The sequence below is a fragment of the Pyrus communis genome, chromosome 8, assembly GCF_963583255.1.
Source record: "Pyrus communis chromosome 8, drPyrComm1.1, whole genome shotgun sequence".
Classification (NCBI taxonomy): domain Eukaryota; kingdom Viridiplantae; phylum Streptophyta; class Magnoliopsida; order Rosales; family Rosaceae; genus Pyrus; species Pyrus communis.
This window is the reverse complement of record NC_084810.1, coordinates 11,330,313-11,349,517: the sequence shown is the minus strand read 5'-3', so window position 1 is coordinate 11,349,517 and position 19,205 is coordinate 11,330,313. Positions and strand designations below refer to the sequence as shown.

Here is a 19,205-nt window from a genome sequence, read left to right as displayed (position 1 = left end):
CCTTGGATTTTAGCCTGACCTCTTAGTTGGGCTCCCCTTAGCCCAATTTGCTCAAGGTGGGCTGGAGGGGTTTACGCGCGCGGGGGGGGCTGGGGGGGGGGGCGGGATTGGATTTACTTTGTTGTCATTGCCCACATTGAAAATTCTCTAAAAAGAGGGAGATGAGCTTATCTTCGCAATAGATGAGTAATAATGTGGTTTTAGACTTTCCCTTGTTACTTTTTAAAACTAATTCCTTTATTTAAAAATAATAATAATTCCTTTATTTTTTTTCAAAAAAGAAAAGTACAAAATTTGGTAGTCAAAATTTCCCCACGATCAGAGTGACTTAATGCGCGCTCGACGCCTACGAGAAAGTCGTTTTGGACTCTTGTTGACTTGGCGGCATAGCGTGCCAAAAACCCCTACTTAAATAAAACCTCTCTCTCTTCTTTCCTCCCTCTCTCCGCCTCCCCTCCGCTCTCTCTCTCTCTCCCTGCCTCTGAACTCACGCCCTTCCCCACAACCTACCGAACAAAAGAGACAGAGAAACAGAGAGAGAGAGCGCACAGCCCACCGCCAACCCATACACCCTCCCGCATAAAATCTCCGCCCACCCCAAACCTCACAAAAAACTCCAACCAACAATGGCGATCGCCTTCTGCTTCGCTCCCTCTTCCTCCGCCGCATCCTCTTCCTCCCTCTCCAAACTCAATCCCCACCGTCCATTTCTCTCCGCCTCCGCCTCCGCCTCCTCGCCCCTCCTCCACCTCCGCCTCACCGTCACCCCTCCCTCCCTCACCCACCGCCACCGCCAGTTCCGCCGCATCCTCTTCTCCGCCGCCGGCGACGACGGGGGCATTAACGGACGTGACTCCTCAGGAGGGGGCGGCGGCGGAGATGACGGCGACAGCGACGGAGGGTCCGACAATGCCGGTGGAAAGAACAGGGCGGAGGCGTTGATGGTGTTGGCGGAGTCTAAGCGGGGGTTGGAGAGCTTGCCCAAGGACTTGGCTGCTGCGGTCCAGGCGGGTCGGATCCCCGGGTCGGTTGTGGGGCGGTACTTTGAGCTGGAGAAGTCGGGTCTGTTCCGGTGGTTGATGCAATTCGCTGGGTTTAGAGAGAGGTTGCTCGCTGATGATCTTTTCTTTGCTAAGGTTTTCATGGAATGTGGCGTTGGTCTCTTCACTAAGGTCCTCTCTCTCTCTGTTTCCTCTGTTTTCTCTTTAATTCAAATTTGATTCAAGTTCTCATTTTTTTCGATTTTAATTGGTTTTGTTTCGGTTTTTGTAGACTGCTGCAGAGTACGAGAGGCGGAGAGAGAACTTTTTCAACGAGCTGGAAGTTGTTTTCGCAGATGTGGTACGAGTTTTGCTTTCTGCCAATCACATTGGTTTTAGCTAACATTGCACATTTTCGATATCGACTTACTTTCGTGATTCATCGTTGTTCTTTTATATGCATATCGATGATCAACTTGGCCGTGTTGTTACTTTTTATTGGCATTTGGCGTGCTTGAAGCTACACATTCTAGCTTATGGAAGTTGATTTGGAAGTAGTTTTATAGTGCTTGCTTAGCTACGGGGTATTTTCGGGTAGAATTGGCTGCTTTCCATGTATTATATGTCGTGAGTAGGCATGTTTAAGTCCATAGCCTTTTATTCGGCATGTTAATCGAAGGCCAAGCACATGATCAATTTTATAGTCCTCAAATTATGATTCTAATGCATCATCTCATAAGCAATCTATTTTCTTCCAATTTCTTGCTGTATTTGTAGATGAATAATGTAAGCCACAGTGAGATAGTTTGATGCTTTTCGATCCATTTGTGGGTACTGGACTTTCGTAGTGATGAATTCAAATGATTATGTGAAGATTAATTGACAAGAAATTTGTTTGATGCGTACTATGTATTAGCTGCATAATAGTCAGCAAATAGCCTTTTTTTGTTGAAATATCTTCAGTTAACATCAAACTGCATCTTATATATGTTTTAGCTTCTGTCATTTATGTTTGCAGTGTATTTCCCTTAGGTAATGGCCATACTTGCAGATTTCATGCTTGTTTATCTTCCTGCCCCAACTGTATCTCTTCGACCTCCACTTGGGCTCAATGCAGGAGCAATCACTAGGTTTTTCCATGGCTGCCCCGACAATGCCTTCCAGGTTTATTTTCTATGAATTCCTGAATCTGTACTGACTGTTTTGTTAGATCAAATCAGAAGCCAGATACAGTTACTTAAAATGATTATGAAATTCTCTATGCAGATCGCTATGTCTGGAACATCATACTCATTATTACAGAGGATTGGTGGAGTAGTGGTAAGATACTTTTGGTAACTGTTTTTCATTTCATCTGAATTTTGAAGGTAAGAACGAAATCACATATTTAAATTGTTTTGGCAGAGAAATGGGACCAAGCTATTTGCTGTTGGTACTGCTTCGTCACTGGTTAGTACATTTTAACTCCTTCGAAATGGTGATTCCGAGAATTGTTTTCGTATTGATTAGTGAAGTGATCCACTTGTCCATCCACTGGTGTGTTTTCATGTTCATTTGTCTCTGCATGTTCGTTTCAATTTGAGGTGACAGCAATTCTCATGCATCGTAGACACGTCCTGTAAATTTCATTATCTTGTAAAGCTGGTAAAGTAAAGCTCACAACGAGCTTATCATATTGTGAATTTTTTCACATCACATTCAATAGGTTAATGTAAAGAAGCAAAATGTTCAGTTGATATGTTGAGTCGATTCTTCTGCCTAGTGCTGGAAGTGGTGAGAAAGCATCTTAATTGTTATAATTGTATTGAAGCACCAAAGGTATAGCTGAATGAAAGAAAACTCTTTGTGTAGCCCTTGTATTTGTAACCTCAATGCGATAATGTTATTGCTCCTAATAGCATGTAAATTGAGGAGCAATTTTTTTTGCGGGTTGGTTTGGATCAGTGGTGACCTTTTGTACTACAGAGGCTACTTTGGCTGTCCACAAGGTGAAGTCAGCCGACATGCACTGTGTTTGAGCATTTGAGCCAATTTTAGGTTCTTTCCCCTTTGTTTTTGCCTGGAGGCCCATGGACCTCACGCTTCGGTTAGGTTGAGATATATAATGGATTTGTCCTTGCTACAGCTGAGTAACTTGTCTTCTTGCTTTTTAGTGTTCACATGGTCACATATCTATTAATGATATACCAACCTTTGTGGCATCTTTAGAGTTTAGAGAAGGCAGGTGGACAAGACATCTTTTAAGGCAACCGAAACTTAAGGAGGGCATTTCTTGTTGGTGGTGTTCTATTCCAAATTAGAAAACCTCTAAGAAGAGCCAACGATGTTTAGAGAAACCCAATTTGAACCTCTTCGGGGAGGGAGAGAGAGAGAGAGAGAGAGAGAGAGAGAGAGATAAGTGTGAAGTAATCAGTGCTTTCCTTGGAATGAATTCAAATGCCTTACGTTTAACCTCTACGACATCTGCACAGTTCCCCAACTGGCATGGATAGTTGATATGTAGCGCACAAGCACACGCTCAAACATACATCTTATTGAAAGCTTTACATGGCTTTTGGATGCTTTACTACTTTTAGCTAGTATGTATGCCTTTGCAGTTTTAATTATGAGTCCATCCAAATCTCTTGCAGAAGTTTTTACTTCTATGCTAACTTATGTGACTCAGTAGCACTAATGAATCTTGTCTTTGATTAGGTTGGCACAGCTGTGACAAATGCCTTGATCAACGCAAGGAAGGCGGTTGATAAGGACAAAGCAGGTGAACTTGAGAATGTGCCTATAGTGTCCACTAGCGTTGCATATGGTGTCTACATGGCAGTTTCTAGCAATCTCAGGTACGAAAATTTTTATCAGTATTGGTTTGTCGGGCATAAGCATATAATAACAAAGCTCGAGGAAACGGAACAATAACTTGTGTTTTTTTACCAGCACAAGCTTATAATAAAATGCAAAATTCTTTGGCAGGTACCAAGTGTTGGCTGGTGTTATTGAACAAAGGTTTTTGGAACCACTATTACATCAAAACAAGCTCATGCTAAGCGCAATTTGCTTTGCCATTCGGACTGGAAACACATTCTTGGGTTCATTATTGTGAGAACTTGTGCCTTACTTGTGCCGTTTGAATTTTTACACCGGTTCGAATTATTCCCCCCACCACCACCCTTGTCACCCACCTCTTTCTACTTCTTTTCTTTGCAGGTGGGTGGACTATGCTCGTTTCATAGGAATTCAGAAGGCTCATTAGTATACCAATGGGATCATTTCCACATTTGATTAAGTTTCGTGAAGGCGTCATTGTCGGTTTGATGAATTCCAATTCGTTGCATAAATCGGGCAAAACTGAGATAATTGAAGTAATGCGAGTTAAAAGTGCTAGGTTATTTCGGTTTTTTTCTTCCGCAAATATACTTATACCGCTCATGGCTGAGCTAACTTTTTGTGTTTGGTTCTTCTTTACTTTCCCTTGCATTTTTCTTTCACACATTCTCTCGTTTTACTTCCCTTAGATGTTGTAAGGATTTTGCTACAGAATTTTGAACAGCAGGAAATGGATTTTATAGTTGGGAAATGATATCTGCACATTTTTCACCTCTGCATACCCTTTGTTTATCAACGGTTGGATTAAACAAATCAGAGGGTCAAAATTAAGAAGGGTGTGCACATGGTGAAAATGGCGTATACAAATCATGTCCCTTTACAAAATTATATTGAGCTTGTGTAAAATTAGGGAGATCGCATTTAAATCATTTCTCTAATAAAGTTGGGACTAGGGGTGCAACTTGGAATGGTATTTCTCAATAAAAATTTCAAATTTGAGCTTGAAAATACCGATTTTGAATATTTTTTTTGTGTTCCGAACCTATTCCAATAAAAAAAATAGTTTTGAATATTCTGATGTTTTGTAGTCATTTACTCAAATTATGTATGTTATAATCAAATTTTTTTTTTTTTTGTATTTTATGGTTAGTTTTGGATATATTTTGTTCATTGTTTTTATATTAAAATACACTTTCATATTAAAAGGATAAACATACTAGTATACCAAAAAATTAAGGGAATTTTAACGAAAAACCACATTTTTACCTTTCACTGGTATTATTCATTGCACCTTTATTTGTCATTTTTCATTAAAACTAAAGTTTTTTTTGGACATTTCGTTAGTTTTCCTAAAAATTAATTGAATATATATATATATATATATATATAAATATATACCAAATATTAAGAAAGAACAATAAATTGCATATAAAAAATGGAACTTTAAAGAAAAGCTTCCGGTATTATTCACTTTAACGAAAAATTACATTTCTACACTAAAAAGTCAATCATGGTACTATTCACTTTATCCTTTATTTTGTCCTTATTGTTAAAACTCAAAGTTTTCAAGCATTTTTCATTAGTTTTCATTATAAAAAAAAGTTTGAGAATATTAAAAAATCTATAAAATATGAATTTACGAATTATGTTTCGAAATTTTTGAGATTACCATGACTTCAAAAATTTTGAATTTGAAAATTATGTTCGATCCGATTTTGAAATTTTGGAACGGAAATTAGAAATGTTGTTTTCTATCTGAGTCATCCAAAATTTGGAAATTGAAAACATCTTTCCTAAACTCTACTCCTAGGTGGAACCTTCTTGTATTGTCGACCTTACATTTATTAGAGAGATTATTTTTAGATGTAGTGTAGACTAAATTTGCAAATCAAATGATGTGTTATAAAAAAAATAAGCACATTAATCAACACTTAAGTGATGATCTAATCATCAACTTACATGTCATTTGATTTACAAATTTAGTCTCCCTAGTATTACACCCTTATCCGGAGTACAAAATATTTAGGGCCATAAATGATTAGAACTTATGGCTAGAATCTAATTCGGTCACTAAATTTTTAATTTCTTTCAATTTGGTCAGCGTGTTTTGTGAAGTTTGCAATGTAAGTCATTTTCGTGACTAGCCATTTAGTACTACGGTCTAGTGGTGTAATACCTTGAAAAAAAAAATTGTAAGTATATGAATAGGATATTCATATTTATGAATATGTGGGCAAAATGGGGAAATGAATCACTAAATGGTTAAGAATATTTCAGTGAGGAAATGTGAAATCCTGTTTCTGAATTTGATTATTAAATTAAGTATTTTGTAATCATAATTTACGACAGATATTTGTTCGATAAGTAAAAAGACAAAAATGCTCTTAGAGGGTATGTGTCGACTTTCATTAACTTACTGATCATGTCACGTGTGATATATTAATTAGTATATCCTAACAGCACTCGTTATTATGAACGAAACCCATATAAATCATTTTATTTAAAGTAGTGGAAAAGATAATAGCACTAGATATAAAATATTAATGATAGAATAAAGGAAAGAAAAAAAAAATTAACAGATGGGAGGTGGAGGAGGATCGGGAAGAAACGGAAAAAGAAGGGGAAAAGGGGAGAAGGGGGAAAAAGGAATTCTTCTTCTTCTCCTTCCTCCTTCCTCCTTCCTCCTTCGCTCACGGGATCCCTTTCAAACTATATTCATCATAATTTCCTCATACGATAAGGAAATCACGTGAGGTCGGAAGCTATAGTTTCGTAGCGAGGCCGTCTTCAATCTTACGATACCCACCCTTTGAAAACCATTGTATAAAGAAAACGAGGTCCAAACATATTGACGTGTTCCGGCGACTTTTCTCTGATTTGGGGCAATCCCGCTGGAATCTGGCTGGACCCAAGTGAAAATAATGATTCTCCCCACGTGGGCTCTCCTCTGGCGTAAGTATTTTCCCAAGGTTAAAACTTTTAGTTTTGGTTTCGAATTTGAATTCGATATTTTGTATGCATATTTGAGATGATGCTTGTTGTATTGTTTAGGAGTTGAATCGGAACCGGGTAGTCATGATCGGTTGCATATATAGGGAAGAACATTGAAATCCTAACATCAATTCGGTTCTCTTTAGAAATTGAAGGGTTGGGTTTGTGTTATAAGCATTCTATATTCTTCCCATGGCATTGCTATTATTAGAGTATTATATGACTCTTGTTTTGGTTGTTGCAGAAGTTAGATGCAGCTATAAAATAAAACGAGATTAAATTTTAGTGGAAAATCATCAAAGAAATGAATGTTAGAATGGTTGTTGTTAACCTGAAGGGTAACAATGATACCATTAAATGTAATCCTGAAATAAATTGGCGGGGTGGGGTGTTACAAGTTGTATTCCTCTTTATTTGTAAGTGAGAAGTTTTAGGTTTGATTTTTGCCATATGCGAATTTAAACCACATTATTATGGCTGACCTACTGTGAGACTTAGTCCACTTCCTACTCAACAGTGTAGATAATATTATTTGTCCAAAAAAAAAAATGTCATTTTCGTGACTAGGCATAAACAAATGGGAAATTATCCGGAATAAAACAAATTTAAAGAGGGCAGTGTAGAAGTAGAAAATTTCCATGCTCCTTGATATTATAGGAATTTTTGGGCATTGAAAGACTAAAATACCCCCAATATATGTATTCTGTATCTTCCTCTTCAAGTTCCCCAGTGGCAGTGAGGATTGGGAACGAGCATATCGACCTCTTCTCCATGATTCCTCTATCGTCACTACTCCTCCATACCAATGTGGTGGTACTTGTTATGGTCCTACTTTGCTAGAGCCTCCCTAAATTATCAACAAAGAAGACACAGTATCGTCATCCGCCATTACATACCATCTCACATCTTTGATGTCACCCTCTCTAAATGTTTCCAGGATTGTACGTACTATGTGTACTTGGACTGGCTTATGAACTTTCGGGGTAAACCTTCAGTCTAGTGATGCCTCGTTAACTCGAAAAGGAAGATAAGACAGAGGCCAAGGTAGAAATTCCGGCGTAGGAGCTCTGTCTAAAAAGAGGTACCCCAGTGAAATTAGGTCGCCACCATGCCTCAATGTTTGGTTTTTTTTCGTCTTCCATGTGTTCATGGAGCCAATAATTCCGATAAAAGTGCGGCTTAGATTGGTAGAAGGGGGACTCGGGAGTCATATTCACCGGAAAGCTTTCTTTCAAAGTTTTTGAATAGATTTGAAGGTAATTGGTAGTTTTGTGATAATTTTTCAAACAAATATTTGTAGAGAAACAATAGGGTTACTCCTGAGATAGCTACGGCTTTGCATAAAGCTCCAAGAGGTAAAGGTTTTTGCTGGGTTGTGGTAGAGTTGGTGTTCTGTGGGGAACGTATTTTGAAGGATGTGACACTAGTAGGAAAAACTAGTTGTGCGACGAAGGAGAAGACTTCGTCGTGCAAAGGGGTATGCACGACGAAGAAAGGACCCCGTTTGGCGCATTACGTGAGAGGCATAGAAAACCATGCATGAAGGTCTAATGCATGTAAAATGTTAGTTCAACGTTGCGTGGAATACTTGCAGGATCTATGGGACAAGTCCTTGCAAAAAGCATGATGAGATGCCCTTCCCTTGATTGCCTAGAAAATGCACTACAAAATGTATGATGTACAAACCTATATATATGATGGGTTAAGTTAGTAATCAATATCGCTCATGTAGATTGGTAACACCACATCGGTATGTCAAGTGACGACACAGTCACACAAAGAATAGTTTTTCTCGGTTAGGACATTGAACTCCATTTTTTATTATCACCACTTTCCCATCATCCAAACATATGTAGAGTTGTGTAGGGATGAGAAGGATTGGAATAACGTAAATCCCGTAAGTCATGTTCTTAAAGTGAAAAGATAGGGTTCACAGATAAACCAAGTTTTATTTATTAATAATCTCAATAAATTAGTGCATCACAACCTTTACTTGACAAGGTTTTTATATAATTTGAAAAAAAACATAAATAAATAAAAAAAAATCCCTCCCATTAGGGTAATTCACATGAATTAGAGTTGGCGAGGTGTATGATTGGAATAGAACGTAAGAAGCTGTTTTGACCCATGCACGCACGTGATTTATCTCTCCAAACAAAATCACCTCAAACAACAGGTGCACAAGATGAACACATTACGCAGACTTGGCATTTCCTTGCAGATAAAAATTAGAGTAACGCTTGGTTTGTAAAACAATTCTTTGAGTAAAATAGTAAATTATAAATAACGCTAATTTGACACATAAGCTGATCATATTGTCGGCCATGTCTTTAGCAAAGGTGTGCCCCGCTGTTGTATGTAAGTCTCACCTGAATTAGAGAGGCGTGTAGCAATTCGATTACTTTTGAGTCTAGATTGCTATGGTGCAATTTGTTAAGAAGCCCACTTGCATTTTATAATAGAGAAGCAAAAAAATTGTTTGACCCGATTCAAATAAAATTAAAGCAGTTGACCAAAAGCGTTTATCAGTACAAGTGCTTACGAAAGTGTTCCAAACAAACATATACGTAAAGCAATACAAATGCATGCTCCATGCAAGAGAGTATGAATTCGAAGACTGGACAATTTCTAAGTTGCTTGTATATATTCGATCAGTGATCAACATCCAGTTTACAAGTTCCTAATGACGAAAGCGGTAAAATTAATCTTTTGGCATCCATTTAACAAGTGCTCTGCTTCAACCCTCGAACTTATTCGAGGAGGAGACCATACACATGAAAGATGAATAATCCCAGGACTTTTAGATTTGCTCTTCACCTTCCACCCGACTCACCTCCCCCTTTCTTCCCTTAATAACACGTTAGGTTTTGGTTCTATCGGGATCTGCAAACTAGAGAATTAGTGTACAAAAGATAAAATACGCACTATGCTTCCCGAGGGCCATCGAACGACTGAGTCTTTCTCAGGTTCCAGTGGAGGCCGTCATGGATGCTGTTCAAGAAGTCACTGGTGGAATCAACTTGACATGCAGTAGGGACAGGCCAAGGCGCCATGCTGCACACAAGTGCATCGCCGGCAGCCAACTGTTTCCTGCCCTTTCCATCAAACGACGCCCATGCATGGCTTCTGCTGTTGGAGGGTACTTGTACTCGCAACGTCACGTGCTCAGGAAATATCAAAGGCCGAAATGATAAGGAATGTGGACAGATAGGTGTAAAAAGAATTCCAGGAACCTGTAATTACGAAGGAAAAATCATAATTACAATGTTACAGTTGCAAAACATGGAACAGCTACAGATAATAACAGCTTTAAGGAATTTACTGCAAATCTCTCTTTCAAAATTTTAACTGTAATTTATTACTTACTAGTTTTAAAATATTCTAGGAACAGTTTTCGTCAACACTCTGTTTCTCTGCTAATCATCTACGTAGTACTTCACGCCTTTGAGCATTTTATAACGGGGATTGTTTTGCTCTTATGTTTTCACCCTATTTCATTAAAGAAAACCCTCCCCACAATATGCAGAGTGCGCGCTAAGAGGCTAATATACGCAGTAGTATAACATATATCTGACGAAAACTCGCTTTGTCTTCCCAGTAACTCTGATTCAGAATCGCTCATTTGACGTCTCCAACACAAACAGTTATGTCAAGATTATGAGCATCACATGTCAGCAGTCTTATCTTATCTACCAATACACCAAGCAACAGGCACTATAAAGTGCAGAACTACCATATAATATCTCTGATAGCTGTAACAGGCACTTATAGATCATAGTATAAAAACAAACCTGGGGATGGACCATTGATCCTCCAGCTGCTAATGAATACGCGGTACTGCCAGAAGTTGTTGATAATATTAGCCCGTCTCCTTGGACACATGTGACAAAAGAATTGTCACAATAGCATTCCAAATTTGTGAGGTATGATGATATCCCACGGTCAATTGTAACCTCATTTAGTACTAGCATTGGCCCTTCAGTTTCATACTCATTTGTGGTTGCTTCTCTAATAACGTGGCACTGCAACCGGTGTCGCAATGTGATATTAATGGGACCGTTTAAAATTGAATCAAGATAGTCTCGGTAGCGTTCACTGTCTGAAGCATGTTAAAGATCACTTTGAATGAGATACAGGAACAATAAAAAGTAACACAATAAGATCCCATAAAAGGCAAGTAAACATTTAGAGTAACTTTAGAAACTAATTTTGGAGTATTTCATTTTAAAAAGGAACTCTTCCAAAAGAGATGACAAAAGGATACGAAAAGGAGTCATAAATCCCAGTGACCCTAATGAAAACGGCACGACAGGAGGAACTGGTCCTTTGAACATAGATGCTGCCTGCAAATTAAATGAAAACAGTTGTTACTGCCAACAAAATAAGTACAACAAAATATTAATCAATTGTATGCCTTTCTTTCTGTTAATGGATTGATCTCTCTAGTCAACATACTGATTACGTCTAACATATTCGACCATGGCATAGCGATTCATAAATACGTGTGACAATAAATTATTGTGAACTGTAAAAACGAAAGAGCAATATGATCGTGTTTAATTCCAACCCCTCCATTGCACAATTGCATCATGTATATTGTTAAACCATTTTGTTTATGTATTCTCCTTTTTTTTTCTTTTTTGTCCTTTTGACATGGTCCGAGGGGCTGCATGCTGTTGGGAAGGTAGGATCTGCGACGCAAAACTCCAGTAGCTGGGTTTTGAAGTTATCAACTGTCCATGAAACTTCTTTGACTATAAAATAACAACCATATTGGAAGATAAATACCGCTTAGAAACAAGGGATAACAGACATGAATCAGAACTCAGATATCTGCTATTGACAGGAGCACACATGCACTAAAATGAACCGAAAAGTGGTCCGATACATGTTTAATTCCCTCAACCCAAACAGTTTAATGCACTAAAACATTCTGAAGTAATCAAGTTAAAGCTCAAAATTATATGCACTTACCCAGAGGACAGTTCCATCCCCGCCAAGAGTTACCACAAGGTCCACTTTTGTGTGCAGGAGCATTATTTCAGTCTCTGTAAAGCAAAAGATGAAACTCTAAACAGTAAACAGCAAATCCCGAGCACAATTAGCAAGCTAGTAATATATTATTAAACAAAACTTATTTATTAATTTACAAGTTACAAACAATCACCTGAGATCAATATTATGCAAAAGTCTTAAATGCATGCCCAATTTGTTATCACTTAAACCATAACTGGGAATTAAAGAAAGAACGTATGCATGCATAAAGCGCTCTGTGGCTGGACATTTTGTAAGATCATTACTCAAATAAAAAACAAACAGACACACTCACACAAGTGCAGTTGCATATGTATAATAACTCTGACCAACATGAAAAAAATCAATGTGATATGGATTAACAACAGATCTTTGTGGATTATGTAATAATGAAACATGTTAATTGCACGAAAACGATCGAGGCTGGTAGAATGACTTTCAAGCATCCCTAGAAGGCTATTTCCCAAATACTTGGTCAGTGTAATTCTAATGATTTTCACCCATGATCTTGTAGTATCTTCCTAATGATTTGAATTGTTTTGTTTAACGTTCTTCTGTTAGCCTCGGATAGTCCTTCCTTGCTTTACACTGACCCTCTACTATCAATAGAAGATTTATTTCTTATTTAGAAAAAAATAAAACAAGAAGAAGAATTACATACACAGAAATATGCATGTAGCGAAAAGGTCTGTAAACAAATCTTTTGTAAAAAGCATAACAAAAACAAGTCTCGGAATTTGTTGCATGTACTCTAGGATAGAAGTCTCTTCAAAAATATAATAGAAAAGAAACAATCTTCTATGGTTCTCACCATCCTTCCATGTATGGACGAAGTTGAAGTAAGATGACTCTGTTAGAAGTTCAGCTCTTACTCGTGGTTCCACGTAAATATTTAACTTTTTCTGCTCACTCAACCATCTGGAAAGGGAAATTCAAGACTGAGGAAAGGAAAAACATGTGCGAACATTCAAGTACAAAGTTACATAGGCATGCAAGAATGCAAAGATACAGCATCATCTATAAATTGAATTTTGGCATGAGGGACATCACAAGAATGTACATGACCATTTTTTTTGAGAAATTGCGTCAATGCGTTTTTTTTTCAGTGCATGACGGGGGGCTATTTTAAATAACCATATGGGAGGCAATTGGTAAGGTGAGTGAAAAAACCACATTGTCTTAAAATATACAACTTAGCGATGAAAAAGCAGAGTAATCAACCTCAGTAATTGTAATAATGAAAATGTTGCAGCATTGCCATACTTAAGATTTAACTACAAGTCGTCATTTCTTGAATATAATGTGTTGAGGTCACAGATCTCAAGCCTACAATAATATGAAAAACAGCTAATGCAGGAAACAAAATCTGGTATCAGAGATGACAGACTAAAGAAATCTTAAGAGCCACACCTGACCATCTCGGCACATAGAATTTGAACAGAAGTTGAATTTGGTTTCGTCAATATAATCACGGTCTGTGGCTGAGATTCCCACTTCAAAGCAATCTGAAATGAAATCGAGATCTTAAATAGACAGTAGATGGGAGCCATTCAAAAGACACAAAAACAGTGGGAAAAAAACAAGCAGCATGCATATATAGAATAGGTTATACCTGTTTACTGCTACGCTCTGCAGTTGTAATGTTTCCCCTTTCAAAAGAGACGATGTCATGCTTGTGCTGGTCACTCTCATCGCCGTTGCACCACCATGAAAGTTTAAATGATGCCTGTCTCAAGAAACATGGATTTCATGATATAATCAATAAAATTCATTGCAGTAATAATGTGTCAACATGTTTAACATGAAAAATGCATTATGACAGCCAAAGAAAATTGCATTCAGTTGGTGGTAGTAGTAGTAGCGGTGGTATAAATATAAATTATTTAAGAAAAAAATAATGGTAACCAAGAACATCTTACTAAAAAAATAATTTGATATTAGGCTACAGAACATGTGTAAATCTTAAGTTTTGACCATATGCTAAGTTGTTAGAATTGTTAAGGCTCATTATCTATACGCTGAGTGTTTGTAATGAAATGTTAATAACTGATACAAAAAGTCACGGGGTTACCATCTGTTGGTACGTGTAGAGCGCTATAGTTGACTGAATAGTTGTTATTTTGGTCCAACTGTTGACTGAATTGTTTGGGAAAGCTTTTGTTTAGCTTTAATTTCCTGTAACTACTAGGAATATTACTTTCCTTTTACTGTGGTTTCGTATGGTTTAAACAATTCACGTTGGAAGCAGAATGATGATCAGCAAAATCTTTTTCCAACCTAAAACTTTTCACACCATCCAAGTCCAAATTGGAGTGATACTTTTATTAGATATTAAATAGTTCTCATGAATCACGGTGTACAAAACACGCCAGAGATTAGCTGAACCGGAGGGGAAGGACACAAAAGAAAGGGTACCTTTCTGGTATATTTATTGAGAAATGCCTTGGAATCAGAACAGCTTTCATCCCGAAGAACTTCATAGGAGCATATCCCATTCCTCCCACAACACTGTTCAGATTGCTCATTTGATTGGCTGGCCAACTTCTCTGTCCTCTCATCAATGCAGTTATTCTCTTTACTTGATTGCTCTGTAACATAAGCCAGAAAATCCCTTCTATTAAGGTATGAATAAGGTGAAACAAAGAAGCTCAGGGCAACATCACCTATGCTAGTTTAAGGTGAAACAAAGTATACATCGAATTATGCGAATGAGCACAAGTACCATGCACAAAAGAACAAAACTAATGATACCACAACAGTGGTGCAACTGAGAAACAACCACAGTAACCAGGGGAAACCCCCACATCAAACACCCCCTTCGGCATCTAAACTTTAATAATCTCGGAAAAAATGCAATAAATCAATTACCAAGAACTACATAATTTTAACCAACAAATGCATGAGTCTAAGCACAAAGAAACCCCAAATGCATTCACAATATATAAGCCAAAACATCACTAACTCCAAGACTCTTGCAACTCTCTTGTTAAGGAAGGGAAAACTTTTGACATGAGAAAAAGTGTAGTAGTTTTGAAGGCTGCTCAGAAAAATAACGTGAGATTCATTCACATTAAGTTGTAACAAAGAAATATTAAGCACATTAATATATTGTTGGAAAAGTTTAGACAAATAAAAATTTGTCACGGTCTGTTCAACCAATATAGAAAATTACTCTGGGACAGTTACTGATACTTTGCTGCATAACTAGCCCTTGTCCTCGGAGCACCATCAACTCAAATTAACAACAGCTCCTCAGTTTGTAGTTAGTAATTTATATTGTTGTACAAGATCAAATGACCTCAAAGCTTAACAACGTTCTTCTATCCTGGCCTCTCAAGGAAAGAGGTTTTTATATATCTCTACTTATTTTAATTATTTAAATTGACCCCAAAAGAACTAGAAAGGGGAATTATCTTCTGTTAGAAATGTGCAGCTTTATTTTGTGCGCGCATCGGAATGACTTTATTTGTGTATAAGACAAAGCAAGTACCTTCAGAAACTTCCCTGTCCGGTTGCTTGCAAATTTCCAAGCAGAATACACATGGAAGCATAAATCCTATCATTCCCATTGCATTACATAGAAAACTCAGAGCCCACAAACTTCGTAGCTTTTCATAAAAGCTGTCGCCTGATAGTGGAATACCCACAATCTGATGATAATGAGTCCAAATATGATTAGAAAGACCAGCAACACCAAGCAATTGAGCTAATTTTAAACATTTGCAGAGGTATCACGAAGAAGTCAACTCAATACTATGGCCAATAAGATCGTCAACCACAAGAAGCATTCCGAGAGAAGTAAAAGGTTTTTCTAGGATAAGCACTACTGAATGGATAAGCAAAAACAATAAATGGAGACCCTGTCCAGAAGGAAAGGGAAGAAAAGACAAAAGGTTTGTGAAAATTGCAAAATGAAAACATATGAAGGGCCCTCTAAGACAAGATCATTTCATAAAGCTTCACGAAAGTTTCCTGTTTACCAAAAAAGGGGAGAGATGATGGGAGAAGAAATGAATTAATGTGACCTCATTGAACTAGGTGTATACAGTGGCGGAGCACCCTTGGCACATTTGAAATATTTTAGCATATTTTTCTGGCAAAACAACAATAGATTTTAAATTATTAGTTTTTCTCTCTTGGAGATTTAGTGTTTGCCTCTATATGTTATAGCATAGATTGAAAGTGTTTCTACTGTTTGAACAGGTGCTAACTATGTCCCTCTCCAGTAACATCAACTATATGTATGTATAGTTTTGCACGTATGTATACATGTATATCTAAGGTGCCCTTACAGCTTAAGGCTGCAGGCTTAACAGTATACTAAGTGTTAAACACAGAAGCAATTTGGTTTAGGAAAATGGAAACCCATCAAACATTGAATTATCCAGAGCCTTCACTTATGAAGATTCATTTCTACAACCTCAGTTCAATATTTGAGAACATGAAACCCCCCTTAACATTTAAAGACATCTTCTTCCATGTTACCACAAAATAGGGGCTACCGGGGGGGGGGGGGGGGGGGGGGGGGGGGGGGGGGGGGGGGTGGGGGGGGGGGGGGGTGGGGGGTGGGAAGACACTTCATGCTTAGAGCGTTTCTCCTTTTGTCTTTTGTTTCAACAAGTAAATTTGGCCATGAACTTCCGAAGAAAAAGTTCTATACTTTTTATCTTTTCTTGTATGCTTTTATCTTATGTAATTTTTCACATTACATTGATGATATTTTGTTAAGGAATATTTCAGTAACCTCTTTCACAAAGGCGTCTTTCTTAGAACAGTCATTTTAGATTCTGGTACTTTGTTTTTGTTAAATTGGAGTGGATTGAATCTTGACCTATCCTAATCCTGTCCCATTTTCCATCCATCACCATTTGAACTAACCCCAAGGGCTTGAGATACCAGCATTGAATCTCTGGTACTTTTCTTTGAAGAGTCTAATTTGTGCTCTAGAACAATTCTTTAGAAACATGAAAAGACTTTCTACAAGGTATGAGAGTAAGGCCCTATCACGCCAATTTACATCATTAGCTATTAGTTAACAACATATCACTAGAAAATGACACAGGAATGCAAACCTATATGCTTTAGAGTCGAGAAGTTTTTAAATTCATCATCAATAAATTAATTCTCATTTAACTAACATAGGGGATAGAGAGGATAACAGGGAGGCCAAATGATTTCCAAACTGACTCAATGTAGGGCAACTTAAAGTAGTACTATTTGTGGTTATGGTCGAGTATACATAGCAGAAAAGCTTTTCCGTATGAACTAGATTGATTTTTATAAGTGTAAACAGCATTACCTAATTCTGGGACCAGGTTACAGATTTATTCTATGGCCTTTCTCAAACTTCAGCCACTACGTGCAATCTTGTTTTTTCGTTACTATTGAAACAAAAGCTACACAAATACAGAATCTCAAAAGCAATGAAAAGGCCTGCAAGAAGCTAAAATCCAAAGTAATGAAGAATGATCAACTAAGATGCTCCAGTTCAATGGTTAAGTGACGTGCAATGTAGACCAACGACAAAGTGCTAGAAGAATTCTTTTGCACTAATAAAAGGACTCTTAGGTAATGAAAAAAGAAGAAAAGGAAAAATGGCTTTGACAAAAACTGACGGAAACTAAGCACTTTTTTAGATGAACCCAAGTATTTGTATTAAGGCTTCTAATCGTGCTAGAATAATATCAACAAATATTTGAAAAACTGTGTTTTCCATCACCAGAAATTAATATATCAAATATATGTATATCTATGTGAAAGAACAAAAGCAGCATGACAATTATATTATGTTGTTCAATCATTGAAAAACCTTTATGCTCCAAATGTAGATTGCGAGCCCTCTCCAGTTCATATTTACGCTTCCATTCAGCTGCCTCAGCTTGAGCAGAAGCCTTTCCTTCAGCAGCCCGTCTAAGGGCCTTTTCAACAGCTAGAGAAAGTTGAATGTAATATAAGCAATGTATACTAATTATTAATGATAATTGTTTCACTGACTACTGTAAAAAATTTGAGAATAGAACATGACCATACTTCTCATAGCGTCTGAGAACTCTATGAGGTGGTCATCTTTGCTCTGAACGGGAGATTGATGAAAAAGTTCCTGGACTGCTTTCTCTGAACTTAAAAGCGAAATTGAATTGAGAAAACCGTTCTCTGGCTGTGAGCATGAAACACTTGGTTCGCCCTGTCCACAGGAAGCATATCAGATAAGAAGCACAACTTCTTCTGCTCCGAGGATATCTTGTTAACAACATAGAGCAGGATAGTTATTATTGTATGATGCAGAGGTAAGTAAAGTTACCAAATTTCCGATAAATTCATTTCAGCGAATATGTGCTAGTTTCCGGCCCAATAGATCAGCACAAAGTCATAAATCAATGGAGAAGAATCATGTTATCACTACTTCAGGCTTCTTACAAAAAGGAACTGTTAGCGCCACGCCAGCACTCCGACTATAAGTTATCTCATTTCGGGTAGTGTCAATAGAATTCCATATCTATTTAACTCGTATGATTACGCAATACACTCAAATCAAGTTTCTTCAGATTTCAGCTAACCTATATAACCACCCTGGTATTGCATTGAGATTTGGATAAGTTGTTTGATTCAATTTTTACAAATGGGGAAAATGAAGGAAACGAAAGTACTTATTAAGCAATTTCCTTCAAAGATTGGAATTTTAGATTGATCCAAAGTCACCCAGATAACAATGATTAACAAATTGAGCCCAAACACCAGTACTCAAGCAGAATCAGTCCAATACTGGCCATTGAGTGCAATCACAAAATTCAGAATTATAATATATATATATATATATATATCATTAGCTTCTCCTAGAAATGCAACATGCACCAAAAACAACACTACAAATTCAAAATCCAACGGAGTTTAAAATGAAAATTGATTGATTAATTAATTAATTACAGCATAATTGAGAGAGAGAGAGAGAGAGAGAGAGAGAGAGAGAGAGAGAGAGAGAGAGGTGATTACAGTAGCATTGAGCTTGCTGGGAACCATGGCTGAGTTGAACAAAATATATCTGATAAAAAAGAGGAGGAAAAGATCCCTCTTTGTCTTCTTCTTCCTCTTCTTCTTCTTTCTCCAAGAGGAAGGAAGAACCTACAAATGTTGGAGATAGGAGATTTCTGATTTGTTACTCCATGTTTGGTATTTCCACACACAAAGATTCAGACTTTCCAATTTTTATTTTATTTTTTTTTAATTTTTTTTTTTAAGGAAAATGGGATTTTTGGAGATTGATTTATTAAGACTATCTCTAAAAGAGATATTAAATTCTAAGTGAAATGTCATGTAATCAAATTTAAAAGTAGAAACAAACTTCAACCGATATGTCATTCCTATGTGGATTGATATATGAGTTTT

The 19,205-nt window shown here is 37.3% G+C and overlaps 2 protein-coding genes and 1 long non-coding RNA gene across 4 annotated transcripts; 2 read left to right on the top strand and 1 right to left on the bottom strand.

The window, feature by feature from the left end:
* Positions 1-393: 393 nt before the first annotated feature.
* On the top strand, positions 394-4,609 carry LOC137743553 (protein RETICULATA-RELATED 4, chloroplastic-like). Its single transcript, XM_068483469.1, has 8 exons — positions 394-1,172; positions 1,273-1,341; positions 2,013-2,144; positions 2,247-2,300; positions 2,385-2,429; positions 3,675-3,814; positions 3,945-4,070; positions 4,179-4,609. The coding sequence occupies exons 1-8, from the start codon at positions 627-629 to the stop codon at positions 4,222-4,224; spliced, it is 1,158 nt and encodes a 385-aa protein (XP_068339570.1). The 5' UTR covers positions 394-626; the 3' UTR covers positions 4,225-4,609.
* Positions 4,610-6,385: 1,776 nt separating this feature from the next.
* LOC137743882 (uncharacterized) lies at positions 6,386-7,011 on the top strand. Its single transcript, XR_011069541.1, has 2 exons — positions 6,386-6,749; positions 6,849-7,011. It is a non-coding gene; the product is annotated as an uncharacterized lncRNA (long non-coding RNA).
* Positions 7,012-9,421: 2,410 nt separating this feature from the next.
* LOC137742476 (NAD(H) kinase 1-like) lies at positions 9,422-18,989 on the bottom strand. Of its 2 annotated transcripts, none has more exons than XM_068482357.1 (11): positions 18,813-18,989; positions 17,853-18,006; positions 17,632-17,751; positions 14,238-14,410; positions 13,435-13,548; positions 13,233-13,327; positions 12,634-12,740; positions 11,763-11,836; positions 11,053-11,131; positions 10,580-10,887; positions 9,422-10,021 (listed from the first exon to the last, which is right to left on the bottom strand). In XM_068482357.1, exons 1-11 carry the CDS (start codon positions 18,837-18,839, stop codon positions 9,713-9,715), a joined length of 1,560 nt encoding a protein of 519 aa, XP_068338458.1. In that variant the 5' UTR covers positions 18,840-18,989; the 3' UTR covers positions 9,422-9,712. The 2 variants fall into 2 exon arrangements, with proteins under 2 accessions (XP_068338458.1, XP_068338459.1); XM_068482358.1 differs by lacking the exon at positions 18,813-18,989 and adding an exon at positions 15,313-15,472 and having other exon boundaries at positions 17,853-17,988.
* Between the last annotated feature and the right edge of the window lie 216 nt (positions 18,990-19,205).